At 50.6% G+C, this 19,112-nt stretch overlaps 2 protein-coding genes across 2 annotated transcripts; one reads left to right on the forward strand and one right to left on the reverse strand.

The window, feature by feature from the left end:
* The first annotated feature begins 10,918 nt into the window (after positions 1-10,918).
* On the forward strand, positions 10,919-11,804 carry Oxt (oxytocin/neurophysin I prepropeptide). Its single transcript, XM_075963831.1, has 3 exons — positions 10,919-11,117; positions 11,377-11,578; positions 11,662-11,804. The coding sequence occupies exons 1-3, from the start codon at positions 10,998-11,000 to the stop codon at positions 11,715-11,717; spliced, it is 378 nt and encodes a 125-aa protein (XP_075819946.1). The 5' UTR covers positions 10,919-10,997; the 3' UTR covers positions 11,718-11,804.
* Positions 11,805-15,231: 3,427 nt separating this feature from the next.
* Avp (arginine vasopressin) lies at positions 15,232-17,328 on the reverse strand. Its single transcript, XM_075963833.1, has 3 exons — positions 17,166-17,328; positions 15,778-15,979; positions 15,232-15,460 (listed from the first exon to the last, which is right to left on the reverse strand). The coding sequence occupies exons 1-3, from the start codon at positions 17,295-17,297 to the stop codon at positions 15,288-15,290; spliced, it is 507 nt and encodes a 168-aa protein (XP_075819948.1). The 5' UTR covers positions 17,298-17,328; the 3' UTR covers positions 15,232-15,287.
* Between the last annotated feature and the right edge of the window lie 1,784 nt (positions 17,329-19,112).

The raw sequence follows: 19,112 nt of genomic DNA on the forward strand, positions 1-19,112 counted from the left end.
ATCAGGTTGCCTTGTCTATCTCTTGTAGACCTGCATTCATTCGTCCAATGTCTGCCTTTTCCACATCTTCTACATAAACCTGAAGGCTGAGTCCTCCTATTTCTGTTATTTCTAGAAGATGCATTATTATTATTATTTCTGAAAGATGCATTATTATTATTATTATTTCTGAAAATCCGTTGTCTACAATTCCTTTTCATATGACCCATTTTGCCACAATTAAAACATTTGGTATTCTGGTGTCTCCTTTTACCATTGGAAATTGCTTCTTCTACCCATGCTTCAGTGCCATAATCAAATGTATCAACATTGAGTGTATGCAAGACCCATTCTTCCAAAGGTGCTGATCTGAGCTTTAAAGGCCCCAAAATCCTTTTGCATTCCACATTTGCATTTTCATAAGCCAAAGACTCAATCATTATACGTCTTGCTTCTGGGTCAGATATCCCTATTTGTACAGCCTTAGTTAATCTTTGTAAAAAGTCACTAAAGGGTTCTCTCTGACCCTGTTTAACTCTGACAAATGATTCTATTCTCTGTCCTGGGTCTTGTACCCTGTCCCAAGCCCTTAAGGCTGCTGTAGTACACATGGAGAGTGTGTTTTCATCCAAATTAGCTTGTTCCTGAGGGTCGGAAAAGAGCCCTTCACCTAGAAATTTATCTAGGGAAATGTCAATTCCCTTTGCTTTTTCCTGCTGTTCTAAGAGTCTAGCCTCTTGCCTGAATAAGCATTGCCATTTCAATTGCGGTCCACTCTCAAGTACTGCAGAGCTCAGCTGGAGCCAGTCCAAGGGGGTTGCTCTGTTTGTCGTGGCCCAAGATCTTAGCATCTCTTTAACAAAAGAGGCTTGCATCCCAAAAGTCATGACAGCCTGTTTAATTTCCTTGAGGTCATTCATACGGACAGGCTCCCATGTATCCTCCTTGATGACCCTAGGGTTTCTGGAACCAACCACCTTCTCTGTTGTTATTACTGGAAAGGCAGGTAGAGCTGTCGGTAGAGCTTTGTGGAAATTGTCCCGGAGAGATTTACCCACAGATGTAGTTAAAATTTGCCCTTCTACCCTTTGCTCTTCTTCATCAGAATTCAGAAATTCCTCAATCTTTTCAATTCTATTCACTATTGCCTTCTGCAATGTCTGAATCTCCTGTCCAGAATTATGTTCCAAAGCCTTCATTGAGGATTCTAAAGTATGAAGTTTGTCCGTTAGAGATAACATCTTATCTTTGGACATAATTTTTATGGCATAAAGTGTGCCTTCTTGTATTGACACTCTTTCCATCAATTTGTCATAAGCTTTAGACAAAATCCAATTGTCACATTCAGCAGTTTTGATTCTCTCAGTTAATGTTTCATTTCCTACAGAAAGGGACTGAATCTTATTGTCCAAATCAGCTGTTCCCTCTTCCATAGTAATGAATTTCTCCTTAATATCAGCCACTAATGTTTCAGTTCCTACAGAGAGGGACTGAACCTTACGATCCAGATCAGCTGTTCCCTCTTCCATAGTAATGAATTTCTCCTTAACATCAGCCTGGAGAGCCTCAAACTGATTCTTGAGAAGATTGTTATCAGCCTGGAGAACTTCAAACCGATTCTCGAGAAGATTGTTATCAGTCTGGAGAACTCCAAACTGATTCTTGAGAAGATTGTTATCAGTCTGGAGAACTTCAAACTGATTCTTGAGAAGATTGTTATCAGTCTGGAGAACTTCAACCCGATTCTTGAGAAGATTGTTATCAGTCTGGAGAACTTCAAACTGATTCTTGAGAAGATTGTTATCATTCTCAATTGTTTTTAAGCGTTCTATTTCTGCCTTAAGAATCCTGGATTCATCTCGTAAAGACTTTATCATATTTCTATTATCAAACCATTTGGTGCCAATGAAAACTACGAATCCCAGAAGGATCCATAGAGGTGGCGTGATAGACACCTCTTGTAAAATCTCCCACATGGTACAATTAAAAAAACTGTTAAATTCTTGAACAGTAATGTGTTCAGACATTTTATTTATAAAAGAAAAAAAAATTTTTACCTGCAATGATCGGTTCCTGCCAGTTGTTGGTCTCTGTGTTTTTGGAGCCTGTCCTAGAACTAGCTCTTGTAGACCAGGCTGGCCTCGAACTCACAGAGATCCACCTGTCTCTGCCTCCCAAGTGCTGGGATTAAAGGCGTGCACTACCACGGCCCGGCAGGCCTCAAACTCACAGAGATCCGTCTGCCTCTGCTTCCCAAGTGCTGGGATTAAAGGCGTGTGCTACCACTGCCTGGCAGGCCTCAAACTCACAGAGATCCGTCTGCCTCTGCTTCCCAAGTGCTGGGATTAAAGGCGTGTGCTACCACTGCCTGGCCGGCCTCAAACTCACAGAGATCCGCCTGCCCTTGCCTCCCAAGTGCTGGTATCAAAAGCGTGCGCCACTACTGCCCTGCCAAGTCACTTTGTGTCAGACCAAATCTGCCGCTGTGGCAGCTTTTGTTGCAAAACCGCAGGTACTTAAGCTTCCGCTAATTCAGGCAGTGGGGTTCCGCTGTAAAACTTAGCCAAGGCAGGCAGAATGGGCCTGTGTGGCCGAGTATGTCTCGGACTCGGCACTGGGGCCGGAGTCACGAACTGAAAAACAGCACCCAGGAGGGTGCTGTGTTAGCTAGCAGGCTACCCGCTTGAGTCGAGGGCAAAATAGCCCGACGTTGGACGCCAAAATGTAGTGGCGTAAACGAATGCAGACAGTTTGTAAAAATATATATATAGTTTTAATGCAGAAATAGACTTACAGAACCACCGTTCCCGCGGAGACCAGGAAAGTAGAAGAGGAAGCTCGGAGCACGCTCGCCAAATTTATAGGCAGACATTAGCCCTAGGCGAACACGCCCCCTAAGGGGCGGGACTTATCCCTACAGCTCTCCCATCCCATTTGTATGGATTTCTTGCTAGAGTTAGTGTCTGGACAAGGATGATCACCAGACAAGGTGAAACCTGAGCCTCACCAGCTCAATACTGGGAATGTAGCAGTAATAGCTTTTTCTAAGTTTTAAATGTCACAAGCAGCAATAAAATATTCAGAGGGGAAAAAAAAAAGCAATGTGGCTCTCATAAGGAAGTGAGTGAAATAATGAAAAGGGATTCAGAATAGCTCTTTATAGACTGTTTTGTTCAGTCTTGAAGTGGCCCCTCCCTGGGGGTAGAGTGCTAAATTGCAGTCCCCACCCTGGTGCCCACACCTGGTGCCCACACCTGGTAATAATCTCTTGCAATGTGCAAGTGGGACCCGTAACTTCTTCTAATCAAAAGAAAAACACAGCAAAAGTGGTGTAGGTCCCCCGCACAGTGCACTCCTGGTGTAACAAAGGTGTGACGTCTTGAAGGCTTCTGCTCAGTTTCAGTTCTTTCTTTCTTTCTTTCTTTTAAAGATTTATTTATTATGTATACAATGTTCCTCCGCATGTACACCTCTACGCCAGAAGAGGGCACCCGATCTCATTACAGATGGTTATTGAGCCATTATGTGGTTGCTGGGAATTGTGGTTGCTGGGAATTGAACTCAGGACCTCTGGAAGAACAGTCAGTGTTCTTAACCTCTGAGCCATCTCTCCAGACCGAGGGGAGCTGTTTCTAAGACAGGATCCATGTGTAGCTCTGGCTTGCCTGAAACCTGCATAGAGAACAGGCTGGCCTTGAACTCAAAGATCGTCCTTCCTCGGCCTCCTCAGTGCTGGGGTTAAGGTGTGCAGCATCACAGCCAGCCAAGTGAGCCCTTTAAAGGAGCTCCGAAGTCCAGAGTAATGGCAGAGGCAGCCGGATCTCTGCAAGATTGAAGCCAGCCTTGTCTACATAGAGAGTTCTGGAACAGCCAGGGCTATATAGTAACACCCTACCTCAATTAATTAATCAAGGGTTATATAGTGAGACCATAGATAGATAGATAGATAGATAAAATATGAGCCTTGGCCTTGCCTGTAAATGCTACAGTTCAAATGGAGAGTTGGGAGCCAAGGAAAACCACAACGTCATAGCATACTACAAACCTCACACAAGAGATTTACTGGGAGGGAAAAACCCAGGAGAGTTGCTGCCTCTGCTTGGGTGAGAAGCAGCAGAAAATTGAACAGAAGTCTGGGATTATATATATTTTCTTGTGAGGTTGGGGAAGGTTAAAAAACTGTTCAGGGTAGCCTGGGATTGGAGGGATGCTGTGGCTAGATCTTGGGGCAAACTCAGAAATTGGTGGAATTTTTTTTCTTGTCACTCTCTCCTGCCTCTGCACGGGGAATGGACCTTAGAGCCTTTAGTTAGGGAAGTCTGGGGGCAGGGCCTTGAGGGTTTACAAAGTTTACAAAGGGAATATCTCCCACAGCTGGAAAGCCTTCCCTGCTGCTGGAGCTGGCATGAATAGCCAGCATTCCCATGCTCAGAGACTTGAGGAAAAGACAGTCTTTCACTCTTGCTTCATCTCTTAGGCCTCAGAGAAGCAGAGTCTGGAGGGATGGTTCAAAGGTTAAGAGCACTAGCTGCCCTTCCAGAACACAAGGATTCATTTCCCACCACCTGTATGCCGGCTCACGACTGCCTGGAACTCCAGTTCCAGGGGGATCTGAGGACTTTGAAGAGTCCAAGAATAAGAAGATAGAAATGTAGACTTCAGGAATAAGAATGTAGAGATGAAATACAAAGCTGTGGGCTATAGAGATGGCTCAGTGGCTAAGAGCATTGCCTACTCTTCCAAAGGTCCTGAGTTCAATTCCCAGCAACCACATGGTGGCTCACAACCATTTGTAATGAGGTCTGGTGCCCTCTTCTGGCCTGCAGACATACACACAGACAGAATATAAATAGTAAATAAATATTTTTTTAAAAAAAGAAATACAAAGCTGTAAGCCTAGGAGAATGAGAACAGACTGTCAGCTGCTTTCTCAGCAGCTTGAGGATTAACAGTGGGTTACTCTGCTTTACAACCCATAGCTCTGCAAGGCTGCAGCGGCCCTCTGCTAACTGAGGGTCAGCTTTTAGATAACCCTCCACCCTGCCTCTCACTGTAGCGAGCAGCATAGAGCCACACCTGATGGAGATGTATAATCAACTTCTATGGCTAAAGTCTGACTTATGCCTGATCACGCAATGACCATCAGCTGCTTGCATATACGTGGGCCTATGGGCAGTGCCCACCTGGCAATTCGGGGTTGGTAGCCCATGCCTACTTAAGGGCTGGGAGAGATTTGCCCAGAGAGAGAGGGGAAGAGAGGAAAGAGAGAGAGAGAGAGAGAGAGAGAGAGAGAGAGAGAGAGAGAGAGAGAGAGGGAGGGGAGGAGAGAGAGGGGAAGAGAGAGGGGAAGAGAGAGGGGAAGAGAGAGAAAGTGAATAAAGTCCTGGAATAAACTGCAGTGAGAAGAGCTCCAGGTGTCGCGTCATCCTTGCGGGTCGAGGGTGGACGTGACAACTCACGACCAGCAATCGATGTGAGCTGAGTTGTCTTTTAAATGACGGGATGTACCTGACTTTCTGGTTGTGCATTTTCCCATACCCTCCTCTGCTACACAAAACTGGCGTATCAGGGGAGTGTCTGGTGGTGACCAGAAAGTGCCAGAAGAAGACAACGGGCTAAATACAAACACTAGATTAACTAAAAAGGCTCTGTTAATGAAAATTGCAAAGAAAAGCAATTTGTATCTGAGTTTACCTCGAGATTGTAAAAACTCCCTTGCTCATGCCTGATGCTTGTTGCTTCTTGCTATAAAAAGGAGGAGTTCGGAAACCATCCTTTGCCACAGCCTTACACATTCTTCCTCTGGCTGTGGTCTCAGCTAGCTGATGAGCTTTCTGTGCCCCATGGAGATTTATTTTTTAATTTTTAATTTTGTTTCTGGAATAAACTTTGCTTCTGGTTTAATAGGCTTTGATGGTCTGTCCCCCATCTTTGTGCAACTCCCATGCACCCAACAACTTCTTCTGACCTCAACTCCCGTGCACCCAACAACTTCTTCTGACCTCAACTCCCATGCACCCAACAACTTCTTCTGACCTCAACTCCCGTGCACCCAACAACTTCTTCTGACCTCTATGGACATGTGAGCCAAACACTCATACACATAAATTAAAAAAAAAAATTTTTTTTCAGGAGGGTTTCACTATGTAACCCTGACTGTCCTGGGTAAAGCAGGCTGGCCTCGAACTCAGAGATCTGCCTGCCTCTGATTAAAGGTGTGCACTGCCATCTCCTGGCACAATATCTTAAAGATTTGAGCTGTCACGTGATTTATCGTTCCTTAGCAGAGCTAAGGAACTCACGCCTGCTGAAGACCATGGGTAGAGAAGGCCTGCCCAGACTTTGCCTGACAACTGACAGAATAAATGGATTTTATGTTAAGAGGCTACATTTGTGTCTACTTGTCCACAGCAGCAGAGGACCGGGTGTTCCTCATACATGGGTCTTCCTCATACCGCGGTTTCTTTCCTCTCCTCTCCACTCACAGGTCACCTGAAGGAGAACAACAGAGATGCTCCCTTTCTTTCCGGAGCATTTACCAGTCCTCCACCTGCACAACCTGGGTCTGGAAACCCAAGTAGGGCGCTGAGAGAATGAAGAAGGACGGACACACACGCAGGAAGGCTGGAGCCAGGGGCTGTGTGCAGCAGCCCACGACCTCAGTGCGTCCTTGTGCACAGCACAGGGGGAGGGGCCTGCCTAGGCTCTGGCACAACCACAGGTTGTAAACATCCAGGAGGAGGCTGCAATTTCTATTGGCTAAAGCACACAGTGGTCAACCCTTTGTGAGCTCCAGAACACACTGTCAGCATCTGCACTCAGACCTGAGGAAACTTAATCCCTATTCACCTCACACACACACACCCCGGGGGGGGGGGCTGCTTAATTCTCCTGCGTGTAAGGCCCGTGTCAAACAGTACACATTCACTCGGGATCCAGACAGAGACCTTGTCTAGGCACCCAGCCCGCAGCCTGCCACCAGCCCAGCTAAGTGCAGGTTGCCTTTGGAGTGTGTTGTGCTTGCGCTTTTGTTCCCTCGGTGGCTTTTAATTACTAGAGAAAAAACCCCGATAATTTTTAACTTGTAAAAACAAAAGGTTTAATTTGGTGGATTTTGAGATAGTATCCCATAAACTCCTTCATGGCTTTGAACTCTTTTTTAGCCGAGACTGGTCTTGATGCTGAGATTACAGCTGTGTGCCGTTATGCCTGGAAGAAACGATTTATTTTGGTTCACAGTCTCAGAGGCACCAACCCACGATCACGGTAGGAGCACACGGAGGAATGAACCCCTTCATTTCATGGCTGGGAAACTAAAAGAGACCTAGGAGGGACCAAGGTGTCACTACCTCCTTCGTGGGCATGCCCTCAATGACCTAATGACCTCCCCCTTGGTCTGTATCTTAAAGATCTCGCCGTCTTCCCGATACACCTTCGTAAGGACCTACAATATGACACATGGATCCTTGGGATACACTCAGATTTAAACTAAAGCAATAACCCAATGTAATATGCTTCTTACTTCACATCTTGCCTCCTTCAGTGTCATATGACCCCATGAGAATAGTGATTTTTCTCCTGGTGCTGACACTGTACCCAAGGCTTCGTGAACACAGCCTTGCATTACACTAGACAAGTGTTCTCCTGCTAAGCTGTGGCCCCAGCCTGAGGACAAGGATTCTGTCTGCTGTTTACCCGTGTCCCAGGCACAGATAAGTTGGTGAGCACATGAAGGCATGCTGGCCTCATGAGAGCATTACGTACATATTAGTACATGCTAATTTATGTGCATAGATTACCTTCAATGAGATCACTGTGCCCGCAGAGTATGTGGGAGGTCTCTGGGGCCATCCTGGGTGTCAAGCTCTTGGCCTTCTACGCCAAGAATGCCAATAGGCTAATCTGGATGAGAAATGAGCTGATTTGTAATACAGGTCAACCTGACCACCAACTCAGCGTTTGACTCGCTGAGTTCAACTCACACCAGTGACTCAGGATCAGATGAGCCTGCTTTGCCCCGTTGACTTCAGTCCCTTGTCGAGGAGGTTAACCGTGAAGACAAAGAGCCTAGGGGCTGTTCCACTCTCCCTAGGGCCAGAGAGGGCATGAGCTGATCTCTGGGAGACTGGCTGTCATTTCTTCCTGGAGGCTGCAGGTCACGTCCTAAGGAAGCAGCCTGAAATGGAGTTTAGAACACAGGCCTGGGACCCACCTCTGTGGAAGAGAAGAGACAGACCAGCAGTACCACTGTGCAGATCTGCTGACCTACAGCCCAAATCTGGGGGGCAGTTAGAGGTGCCCAGCGTTTGTAACAAAATGGGCCAACCATTCTCTGTGACCACCTGGGAAGGGCCAGGGCCAGGTGGCTCTCTGCAGCTGAGACCATTGCTGTCCACACTCCACCAGCTGATGACAAATGTTTTCTTTTTTTTTTTAATTTATTTATTTATTACGTATACAATATTCTGTCTTGTGTGTATGCCTGCAGGCCAGAAGAGGGCACCAGACCTCATTACAGATAGTTGTGAGCCACCATGTGGTTGCCGGGAACTGAACTCAGGACCTTTGGAAGAGCAGGCAGTACTCTTAACCACTGAGCCATTTCTCCAGCCCGACAAATGTTTTCTTAAACAAGGGTCTAGGTACCTAGCATGGTGGCACATACCTTTAACCCCAGCACTTGGGAGGCAGAAGAAAGTGGATCACTGTGAGTTCAAGGCCAGCCTGGTCCAGGCCAACCAAGACAATATAATGAGACCTTATTTCAAAACAATCAAATAAAAACAAGAATCTGAGCAATGCGTCTCCTTTCTCTTTTTTTTTTTTTTTGGTTTTTCGAGACAGGGTTTCTCTGTGGTTTTGGAGCCTGTCCTGGAACTAGCTCTTGTAGACCAGGCTGGTCTTGAACTCACAGAGCATCTCCTTTCTTTAAACCTGCCTCTGCCTCTTGAGTGCTGGGATTAAAGGCGTGCTCCACCAACGCCTGGCCTAGTCGTCGTCTTCTTCTTCTTCTTCTTCTCCTTCTCCTTCTCCTTCTCCTTCTCCTTCTTCTTCTTCTTCTTCTTCTTTTTCTTTTTGGTTTTTTGAGACAGGGTTTCTCTGTGAGTTTTGGTGCCTGTCCTAGAACTAGTTCTTGTAAACCAGGCTGGCCTCGGGTTCACAGAGATCCGCCTGCCTCTGCCTCCCAAGTGCTGGGATTAAAGATGTGCGCCACCACCGCCCGGCCTAATCTTCCTTTTAGAATTATTTATTTTATTTCATGCTTATGCATGTTCTGCCTGCATGTATGTATTGCACTATGTGTGAGCCTGGTGCCCCTGGAGATCAGAAGAAGGCAGTGGCTTCACAGCAGATATAGACTACAGTGAAATTATAGATGGTTGTGAGCCAACATGTGGGTGCTGGGAATCAAACCTGGGTCCTCTGAAAAAGCAACTCTTAACACTGAGCCAACTCCCCAGCCCCAAGATGGTAAGATATTTAAGCTAAGGGCCCAATGGGTGGCCTTCCGGTCATTGAGGCAAGCCCTCGAAGCAGGCAGTGAGTCTTTGGTCCCTCCTGGAGATCTGTATTTTATTTCCAAGCCATGAAATACAGGGGTCGAATCTTCCATGCCTTCCTGCCGTAATGTTTTTTCCTTTTAAACTGTATTAAACATGCAAAAAACAGGGGCTAGAGAGATGGTTCCGTGGTTAAGAGTGAATACCGCTCTTGCAGAGGACTGAACTTTGTTCCCAGGCCCCACAGAGATGGACTGACAACCCCCTCTAACTACAGCTCCTGGGGATCCAACATCCTCTTCTGGCCTCCAAGGAAACCTGAAAACACAAACATACACACAAATAGGAATAAAAAAGGGGCTGGAGAGCTGGTTCAGTGGTTAATGGCACAGACTACTCTTCCAGAGGACCCGGGTTCAATTCCTAGCGCCCATATGGCAGCTCACAACTGTCTGTAACTCCAGTTCCAAGGTATCTGACACCTTCACACCAATGCACATAAAATGAATTATTAAAATTATTTTAATTATTAAAAATATAATGCAAAAATGGTTCCCAAAACGCATGATTGCTGTCATGCTGGGGACTGGGCCCGAGGTCTCTCACCCTAGGCAAGCAGTCTGCGAATGAACTGCACGAGGCATCCGTCCTCAGCAAACCTTCAGCTCACAGCTGAAATGTAGCCAGAAGTGCCCAGCAATTGTGCCCAATTGAACTAACCATCCCATGTGGCCACCTGGGAAGGGTATGTCCTCGGGCCAGGTGATAATCTGCAGCTGAGGTCACCTGTTGGGCACACTCAGGCAGCTGATGGCAAGTGTTTTTGCAAACAGGAGTCTAGGCACCTAGCATGGTACTGGATAACTTTTAATCCCAGAATTTGGGAGGAGACAGGCAGGTGGACCACTGTGAATTCAAGACTAGCCTGGTCTACAAAAATAATTCTAATACAGAATTTTAAGCACAAACATGGTTTTTCTTTTGTTTCACTGTGATTTTTCTCTCTTTCTCTTATTTTGGTTTGCTTAGCTTTGACCTCTATTGATATTTTGTCTTACCGTCTAGTCAGAAGAGGGCTGAACTGCATTCAGAAGTTGAAAGAAGATGTGATCATTCTCCCCACCCCAGTTTCGGGGACATGTAAAGGCTCCCACAGCCACTTTCCCTCTCCTGCCCCACCCTGCCGTACTGGACATCTGTGAAAATAGCTTCAGGCTAGGCTGCCCCTCCACCACCCCACCCAATTCTTTCTCTCCTCTTCTAACTCAGGCACCCCTTGCTTTCAAGCTCCAGTCCATTAGCTGAGGCGGTGACCTTGACCCTAGCCTAGACCCTGAAAATGAAGGGCCTGCCTCTGAGTGGTGTGGAGTGATTTGACCCGTAGTGACCCGCTGTGACCAGCCATGCAGTCGCGCTCTTAAGACAGTGCTCCGCCAAGGCAGTGCCCAGATATAAAAAGGCCAGGCTGGGCCGGAGAAACCATCACTTCTGGTGGGTCTCAGACTCAGCACCAGCGCCATGGCCTGCCCCAGTCTCGCCTGCTGCCTACTTGGCCTCCTGGCTCTGACCTCCGCCTGCTACATCCAGAACTGTCCCCTGGGCGGCAAGAGGGCTGCGCTGGACTTGGACACGCGCAAGGTGAGTCTCCCCATCCGACCCGGTCCCAGCAGCGCTAAGGACCAGAGAAGACTCCCGCCCCGCAGAGCATCCCTGCACTCTACCAGTCCTACCCCAACGCATGGGAACCCAAGGCGTTAGGCAGGGTTAGGCTCCCGCTTGACGCCGCGAAGGCAAAGACAACGCCTGAGCTCCCACTGCCCCTCGCCCGGCCACCGTTCCGATACGGGACAGTAGCCCGAGGACCGTGCACTGCGCCCACTCGCTTCCTTTTCCGCAGTGCCTCCCCTGCGGTCCTGGCGGCAAAGGCCGCTGCTTCGGACCCAACATCTGCTGCGCAGACGAGCTGGGCTGCTTCGTGGGCACCGCCGAGGCGCTGCGCTGCCAGGAGGAGAACTACCTGCCCTCGCCCTGCCAGTCGGGCCAGAAGCCGTGCGGGAGCGGGGGCCGCTGCGCCGCCGCGGGCGTCTGCTGCAGCCCGGGTGAGCAGGAGGGGGCTGGCAGGACTGCCTGGCAGGGAGCCTTCGGGTTTGCCGCTCAGGCCACTGACCCATTTTTCTTGCAGATGGCTGCCGCATGGACCCCGCCTGCGACCCTGAGTCTGCTTTCTCCGAGCGCTGAGCCGTCTTGGCGATTCCTTTAGAATTCATCCTTCACCCCCCATGGCCGCCCCAGAAAGAATGACAAATAAAGCAGATTTCCTCTTCACACTTGACTGGTGTCTAATTGTCGGAGGGAGGGAGGACGTCGGGGTTCAAGGGCCCTGGCAATTCAAAGTAAGAACAGCCCAGCAGGCTGCTCCGGGGACAGAGGGGTGCTGCACAGGCTGTCACCACCCACCCTATAGGATAGCCCCGTTTCCCACTCCGTACTGGAGTGGGCCTGCAGCAGACAGACTTAAAAGCAGCATTTAAAAGTCCAAACAGCAACGGTGGACATCTATGGGAAAAGACAAGGTCTGGCGGGACTGACTAAATGGGAGTCAGACAGGCAGGGAACTCATCCAGTCGCTTCCGGATCTGAGAGGAGACTTTAGCCAGAACCTCAGGGGCTGAGGGGGCAAGCCTGGCTTAGAAAGAAGGCTCTTGGCCAGGGGACGGTAGTCGCAAAGCTGGAAGGTTTCCACAGAGCTGAATTCCCACACAGTACCCGAGGAGGCCACAGCTGGAAAGATCGAGAACCAGCAGGTCTCTTCTCTGCTGTCCTCAGTGCCAGGCCTGAGCTCAGGGGCCCCTGTTTCTGCCGCTGCAGGGCAGCACTCTGTAGGACAGTATAGAATCTAAGAGCCTGGGGGCACACACATGACCGCAGAGCACAGAGCCCACAGGCAAACTGAGAAACCCACGGTTAATACTGCTCCTCTGTTGCTCGCTTAGCTGCCAGTGTTCCCAGCAGTGCGGGCAGAGGCAGAAGGCGCAGGCCCCTCCTCTGCTCCCACACAGGAGCACGCGATTCACTGACTTGAGAGGAGCCCAGTGGAGGAGGTCTTGCCCCACAAAGGGGGAAGGCCCTGGGTTCCGTGTCATCTCAGCAAGTAAATAAACCTACAAACAAGCACTTTCTGTGAGACTCACACCCAGTAAAAGAACATGGACGACCCCATCACCACAGATGTGGGCCACACACACAGACAGGCCGAAGGCCAAAAAGATAAATCAAAGAGATCTCCAGATTGATTTGTTGTTTCTTGTTTTGCTGTCTTCATTTTCATTCTTCTGGGGCTGGGTTTTGAAGATTTCTATCTTAGGACTTTTATTCTGCTAAATTTCTATTTCTGTGTCTGTGTCTCTGTGTAAGAAGATGTGCACATGAGTGCAGTGCCCACAGAGACCAGAAGGGGGCATCAGACCCACAAACCCTGGAGTCACATGGGGCGGTGAGTCAACTATCCTGTTTGGGTACTGGAAACAGAACTGGGGTCCTCTGGAAGAACAGTGTACTCTTTTAACACCTGAACTATTTCTCCAGCCTAAATTTTTCTAATTACATCTCAATATTTCTTTATTGTGTGTGGGGTGGGGTTCGGTGCACACACACCACAGCATGCGTGCAGAAGTCAGAACCCCTGGCATCTGCTCATAGAAGCCCCTTTGCTTCTGGAGGCTGAAGAGAGGAGGCAGGTGTTTATTGTGGATTCTAGAAGTGCCCTTCAATGGCTCCGTACCTGGGTAAGGGACATCCTGAAAGGGAGAGAGAATAGAAGGTCCAGTGGGCAGAAGTAATTCCTCTCCTTGAGGAATGGGATGCTGATTTTTCTAGAAGGAGGTGGGGAGAAAGGGGGTTACAATTCTCTACCTGGGCAGAGGAGCAGAATGAGGGGTCTCAGCTTCATCCTGAAGTTGCTCGAATACCAGCCCTGGGAACTGGACCAAGTGTAGCCAAGCCACCAGGCACTCCTAACGCCTTCTGTTCCTTCTTGGTCTGGTCTTTTTCTTTTCTTTTTTTAAAAATGTGTAGCCCAGGCTGGCCTCGAACTGGTGATCCTCCTGCCTCTGCCTCCTTCAGCAAATCCTACAGGCATGCGCCACCACAACCAGCTCTGGTCTTTTTCTGGGCCTAACCCTCGTGGAAGTCAGATCCTGAGAGGGCCACCCAGGAAGGAGGCTGGGGTAGGGGTCTGCCTAGCCCCTGTACCACCTGGTTAAACCTAGACATGCAGAGGTGTAGAGGTGCTGAGGTGGGCAGGGACCTGTAGGGCACCTTGACTCTGTCCAGGGCTGACCATGTCAAGCCACCCAGTCAGACTGACCTCTGTCTTCCACAGTTGCCCCTCAGAGCCTGAGGAGCATCCCAAAGGAGATGCAGCCTCTGTGGCCCTAACCTTGGAGCAAGATGGCATGTGGAGAGGATGCCCGGGATGGATGGGGCGGGGAGAAGGGTAGGAAGCTGGTGGGACGGCGAGGAATAGAAGAGACCAGGAAAGGATGGAAGGCCTGAGAGAACAGCTGGAAAGGCTGACCGAGACAGTGGGGGCTTCCGGGAAGGCCACGCTGCTGAGGGCCTGAGGACTGGGTTCAGGTCTCAGCTTTCACTTGGTGGTTCACAACCTTCTGTAACTCCAGTCTCAGGGAATCCCAAGCCCTTGTCTGACCTCTGCAGACACCAGATAGTTTAGGAGCTGAGCGGAACACACACACACACACGTAGTGCACAGACACACACAACGGAAAAACACCCATACACATAAATAAATCTAAAATTTTAGAAGAAAAAGTAAAGCTAATGAGAAGAAAGGGGAAGGAGGGACTGTGGCCAAGCGCTGGTGCGATCTCTGCTCCAAAATTAGTCGTGCCAATGGGGGAAAGAAAAATGCCTATGTACTGTGTGTGTGCCTTGTTGCTGGACTTGGGCGTTTTTTCTGGGTCTCTAGCTATGGCCGAGGTCATGGAAATGGCCCTAGCAGGTTGTTATCTTTTCCTCCTTTCCCCTTCTCTTCTCCTCCTTTCTCTGTGGTGCTGGGGACCAAATCCAGGCTAGGGAAGCATTCCTGAGCCACAGCCACCTCCTTCTCTGCCTGAGAGCTGTATTGGAATATGTGCCTGTGGGGGACTTGCAAGCTGGGCTCTGGGGAGGGGTCCTGCCTCTCTGCGGGTGGGCCCTGACGGTAGAGCATCTGGAGAGATAACAGGTAGCACTGTCTCCTTTAGGTCTGGGGTAAGTGTCTGCACCTTCTCCCACAGCACAGTCTTGGGCAAGTGTACACTGCACTGGAAACAAGGGTAAGTCCCTCAGGCTGTGTCTTGTCTGGGATGAAATCGGGGCTGAGATGGTCACCTCTAGCTTGTCCTCTTATTCTCTGCCACTCTCGCTAATTCTGTCCCTCATCATACCTTGCTCTGCCTCTCTTGTCCACTAATGTCCCACCTCTTGATTTTATTTCGGTCTCAGCCAGGGAATCGCTAAAGCACCCTCTTGAGGCCTCCCTGGGCCTCAGGCCTTTCCCTTCTTCAGAGCTTGGGGTTGCCTTTGTCCTGAGTATTATGTTGGGTATCCGGGAGCTCCAGAAGGCTTCCCTTATAAGTCTTATGAGAGCGTAGACTGCCCACGACTTTGGGTGCGGGGATTAGCCAATGTTAGAAAGTTCGCACTCCAAGCTTTCCCGTCCCTTTTCCAGAGATAGAGACAGACACCAGGATGCATTTTTTAAAGTTTATTTTCCATGCAACAGGGGCGAGGCGTGGTGGCGACGGTTCAGTAGACCCGGGGCTTGGCAGAATCCACGGACTCCCGCGTCCCGGCCATCTGCAGCAGGCGGAGCAGCAGCGCCCGGGCGGGCCCATCCAGCTGCGTGCCGTTGTTCGGTTCGCGAGCGCGGGTGAGGCGGAGAAAATCCTCGCGGCACTCGGGCTCGGTCACGCAGCTCTCTGAAGAAAAGGCTCTGTGAGCGCAGGCGCCCTGGAGTGGGCGCAGCTCCCAGGTCGCAGTTCCAACGCTGCCCTCCCACCGCGACCCCCCCCCACCCCGCCACGTTCCAGTTCTAGCCCCTCTTCGTTTTCACCCTCCAACTCTGTGTCCCTGCCCCCACCTCGCGTCCCCATCCCCAATCCCCTTCCTAATGCTCCCCCCATTCACCCTCCCAAACCACCCCTACCTCGCGCCCCATGCCCAGCTCCCCACTAACGCCCCCTCCACCCTCACACACCCCCTGTGTCCCCCCCCCCCAGCTCGCCCTCGTGCGCACCATCGCTGCAGCAGAAGCCCGCGGCGGCGCAGCGGCCCCCGCTCCCGCAAGGCTTCTGGCCAGACTGGCAGGGCGAGGGCAGGTAGTTCTCCTCCTGGCAGCGCAGCGCCTCGGCGGTGCCCACGAAGCAGCCCAGCTCGTCTGCGCAGCAGATGTTGGGTCCGAAGCAGCGGCCTTGGTCGCCGGGGCCACAAGGGAGGCACTGCAGGGAAGGACGTTAGTGCGCAGCGGTGGGGACCCAGGGCCACCCTACTGCTGTCCCGGTCTCGCGCTGCAGGGGCCCTGGCGCTCTCCAGGTCGAAACAACAGCCAAGGGCCGGAATGGAAATCTAAAGTGCTAGGTTATCAGGGGGATCAGTTCTCACTAGGAGCTCAAAACCCTCACCTGGGTTGGCTGAGTGTGCCCTGGGCTGCAGTACTTGGGGACCTTGCTCAGCTCTGACAGGTCATTGGTGTGCAGCAAGGGCTCAGAGGCTTCCTTCTCTGACGTTCAGTGGTCCTCCGGTCCCCTCCCTCACCCCCCACGGAGCAGTCCTGCTTCTTAGGAGTACAACATTCACGCCCTTTCTCTCATTTTCTGGCCTTGTTCTTACTCCGGCCCGAAGCTGATGGGCCTCACCTGAGCCTTAACCTCCTGCCAACCTATTATGCCCTATTGGGTGGGGGCAGGGACCAAATTAGAGCGATGTGTGCATAGGAACCTGGCGCCTCAAGCTTCCCGAGGAACTCTGCAAACGGAAGGTGGACTTGCGGGAGCTGCCTATCTGCCTACTCCTGCTTGTTCAACAACTCAAAATCGAGCCACCCGTGGCCTGGACAAAACCGAGCCTGGCGGCTAGATTCCCTTGACATGGGATTCCCTGGACATGCAGACAGGAGATTTGGGTAAAAGGTTGGGGTTAGTTATGGGACATACGCCACTCAGGCATGCACGGAGCCATGGCCGTCTTCTTACGGACAGGAAGAAATTGGCACTGGTGGCTAGAAAAGGAGCCATGAGGGGCTGAGCTGGGTGGGAAAGACCTTAACTTCAGGCTAGAACAGAGCTTTGTATAATCTAGCCAGTCCTGATGAGCTGACACCCGTCCCCTACCCCAGATATGCAGAGGCCTGACCACCCAGTTCCACCTGCTCCCATCCCAAGCCCAGTTAGTTGTTAGGCGCTCATTTTCTGGCATACCCCCCAGATGGAGACAGTGTCTGTTATGTGGCTTCCCGGGCACCTGGTCCCCTTTCGCCCATCTGAGTAGTCCATCCCCTGTGCTCTCTCGCCTCCTTCCAGGAACCTCCCCTAAAGTCCGACTTCTCTGACCATTTGCTTCCCTCTCCTAGCCCAGGACCCATTCCGAGGGCACTGTCGGCCGCCGTGAAATGGACCACAGTGGTACCTGTCTCAGCTCCATGTCAGGCATGGCCCTCTTGCCGCCTCTCGGGCAGTTCTGGAAGTAGCAGGCAGAGGTGAAGGCCAGCAGGCTCAGGAAACACGCAGACAGCGTAGAGTTGAGCATCCTGGCGAGCATAGGTGGGCAGTGTGCGGCGCTGCTCTCCTGGCTCTGCTCTGCTGCCTTGGCGGGCTGTCTATTTATGTCTGCAGGTGTTCCCTAGGAGGCGACAACGTGGCTGCTAACCCCCTCCCTGGTGGCTCCCCAGGAGCCCACAGCCGAAAGGTCCCAAGCTGTCAGCAGTGATTCAGGCATCTGGGGACACACGTGGGCCTGTCTGTGCGGAGCATGTTGGAGGAGGGGGCAGGCCAGCAGGCTGTCATTGGCCACAGTGTGACAGGAAAAACAGTTACAGGGACTGCTGCTGTACTGTCTGGGAGGTGAGCTGACTTGAGGGTCACCTGGAAATCATCTGAGCATCCTAGCTGCTCTCAACAAGCTGGAGGGGTCAACAGGCCCCATCCAGAAAGGGCCATCATGTTTGGAGCAGGGTCAGGACCAGGAGGGGTGGGGCAGGCTTGTTAGTTGTGGGGTGGGATGAGCAAGAGGAACCACACATGCCAGGTGAGCTTTCCAAAGAACATTCCCAATCGCAGCCTCACTGGCCAACAGCCACAGTCATGATATCAAGGGCAGCGCACAGATTCAAAGGTCAGCTGGGTGTGGCTGGCTTCAGGATGCCCAGGATGTTTCTACCCCATGCATGCCCCTATAGAGCCAGGTGTGGGGACTCAGGCTCTGAGAATGGGAGTCTTGGGGATAGTGCCTGTCTGGTCCCCACTAAGGACATGAATTGGGATGCTATTATGGGAAGGAGAACTCCAGGCTCAGTCATGTGCAAAGATCTAGCTTCTCAGGCCTGTGGTCTGAGCTACTTTGTGAAACTAAAGTAGGAAGGTCAAAAGTTCCAGGCCAGACTGGGTAACTTAGTGAGACCCTTTCTCAATGAATAAAAAGAAGACTGGGCGGTAGTGCCGCACGCCTTTAATCCCAGTTCTCAGGAGACGGAGGCAGATGGAGCTCTGTAAGTTCTAGGCCAGCCTGGTCTACAGAGTGAATTCCAGGACAGCCAAGGCTACACGGAGAAACCCTGTCTCAAAAAACAAAAAATAAACAAATTAATACATAGAAGGAAGCTGGACTGTGGTTGCTCACGCCTTTGATCCCAGCATTCTGGGAGGCAGAGGCAGGTGGATCTCTGTGAGTTCCAGGCCTCCCAGGGCTTCATAGTGAGATCCTGTCTCAAAGAAAGAAAAGATGGGCTGGAGAGATGGCTCAGTGGTTAAGAGCATTGCCTGCTCTTCCAAAGGTCCTGAGTTCAATTCCCAGAAACCACATGGTGGCTCACAACCATCTGTAATGAGGTCTGGTGCCCTCTTCTGGTCTGCAGGCATACACACAGACAGAACATTGTATACATAATAAATAAAAAAAAAGAAAGAAGGGAGGGAGGGAGGGAGGGAGGGAGGGAGAGAGAGAGAGAGAGAGAGAGAGAGAGAGAGAGAGAGAGAGAGAGAGAGAGAGAGCGAGCGCAGAAGGCTGAGGCTATAGCTCGGAAATAGTCCTGGGTGAAATCCCCAGAACTAACAAGAGAAAACAGCTGTGGAGAGAGACCCATGCCTTCTAGACTGGTACCATCTCAGGCCTAAGGCAGAAGTGAAAATGAGTGGTTGTTCTGCAGGAGGAAATGGGAGGAACCACAGTCAGACAGATCCAGCCTGGAGGAAGCAGGGTTAGCTCCTGACTTTAAGTTGTAAATCATTTGTTTCTTTGGCAGTCTAATGCAGTCCAGACTGACCTTGAACCTACTATGTAGCAGAAGCTGACTTTGAACTCTTAGTCTCTCTGGCTCCAGCTCTCCAATGCTAGGACTAAAGGCATGTACCACCACAC

Source organism: Microtus pennsylvanicus, chromosome 2, assembly GCF_037038515.1.
Source record: "Microtus pennsylvanicus isolate mMicPen1 chromosome 2, mMicPen1.hap1, whole genome shotgun sequence".
NCBI lineage: Eukaryota > Metazoa > Chordata > Mammalia > Rodentia > Cricetidae > Microtus > Microtus pennsylvanicus.

Bases quoted from the DNA above. Each gene is read 5' to 3' on its own strand.
- Oxt (XM_075963831.1), top strand. From the start codon at position 10,998: ATGGCCTGCCCCAGTCTCGCCTGCTGCCTACTTGGCCTCCTGGCTCTG. The intron at 11,118-11,376 runs GTGAGTCTCCCC...CCTTTTCCGCAG, and splicing joins TGGACTTGGACACGCGCAAG to TGCCTCCCCTGCGGTCCTGG. The intron at 11,579-11,661 runs GTGAGCAGGAGG...TTTTTCTTGCAG, and splicing joins GGGCGTCTGCTGCAGCCCGG to ATGGCTGCCGCATGGACCCC.
- Avp (XM_075963833.1), bottom strand. From the start codon at position 17,297: ATGCTCGCCAGGATGCTCAACTCTACGCTGTCTGCGTGTTTCCTGAGC. The intron at 15,980-17,165 runs GTACCACTGTGG...CCTTCCCTGCAG, and splicing joins CTGACATGGAGCTGAGACAG to TGCCTCCCTTGTGGCCCCGG. The intron at 15,461-15,777 runs GTGCGCACGAGG...CCTTTTCTTCAG, and splicing joins GGGCTTCTGCTGCAGCGATG to AGAGCTGCGTGACCGAGCCC.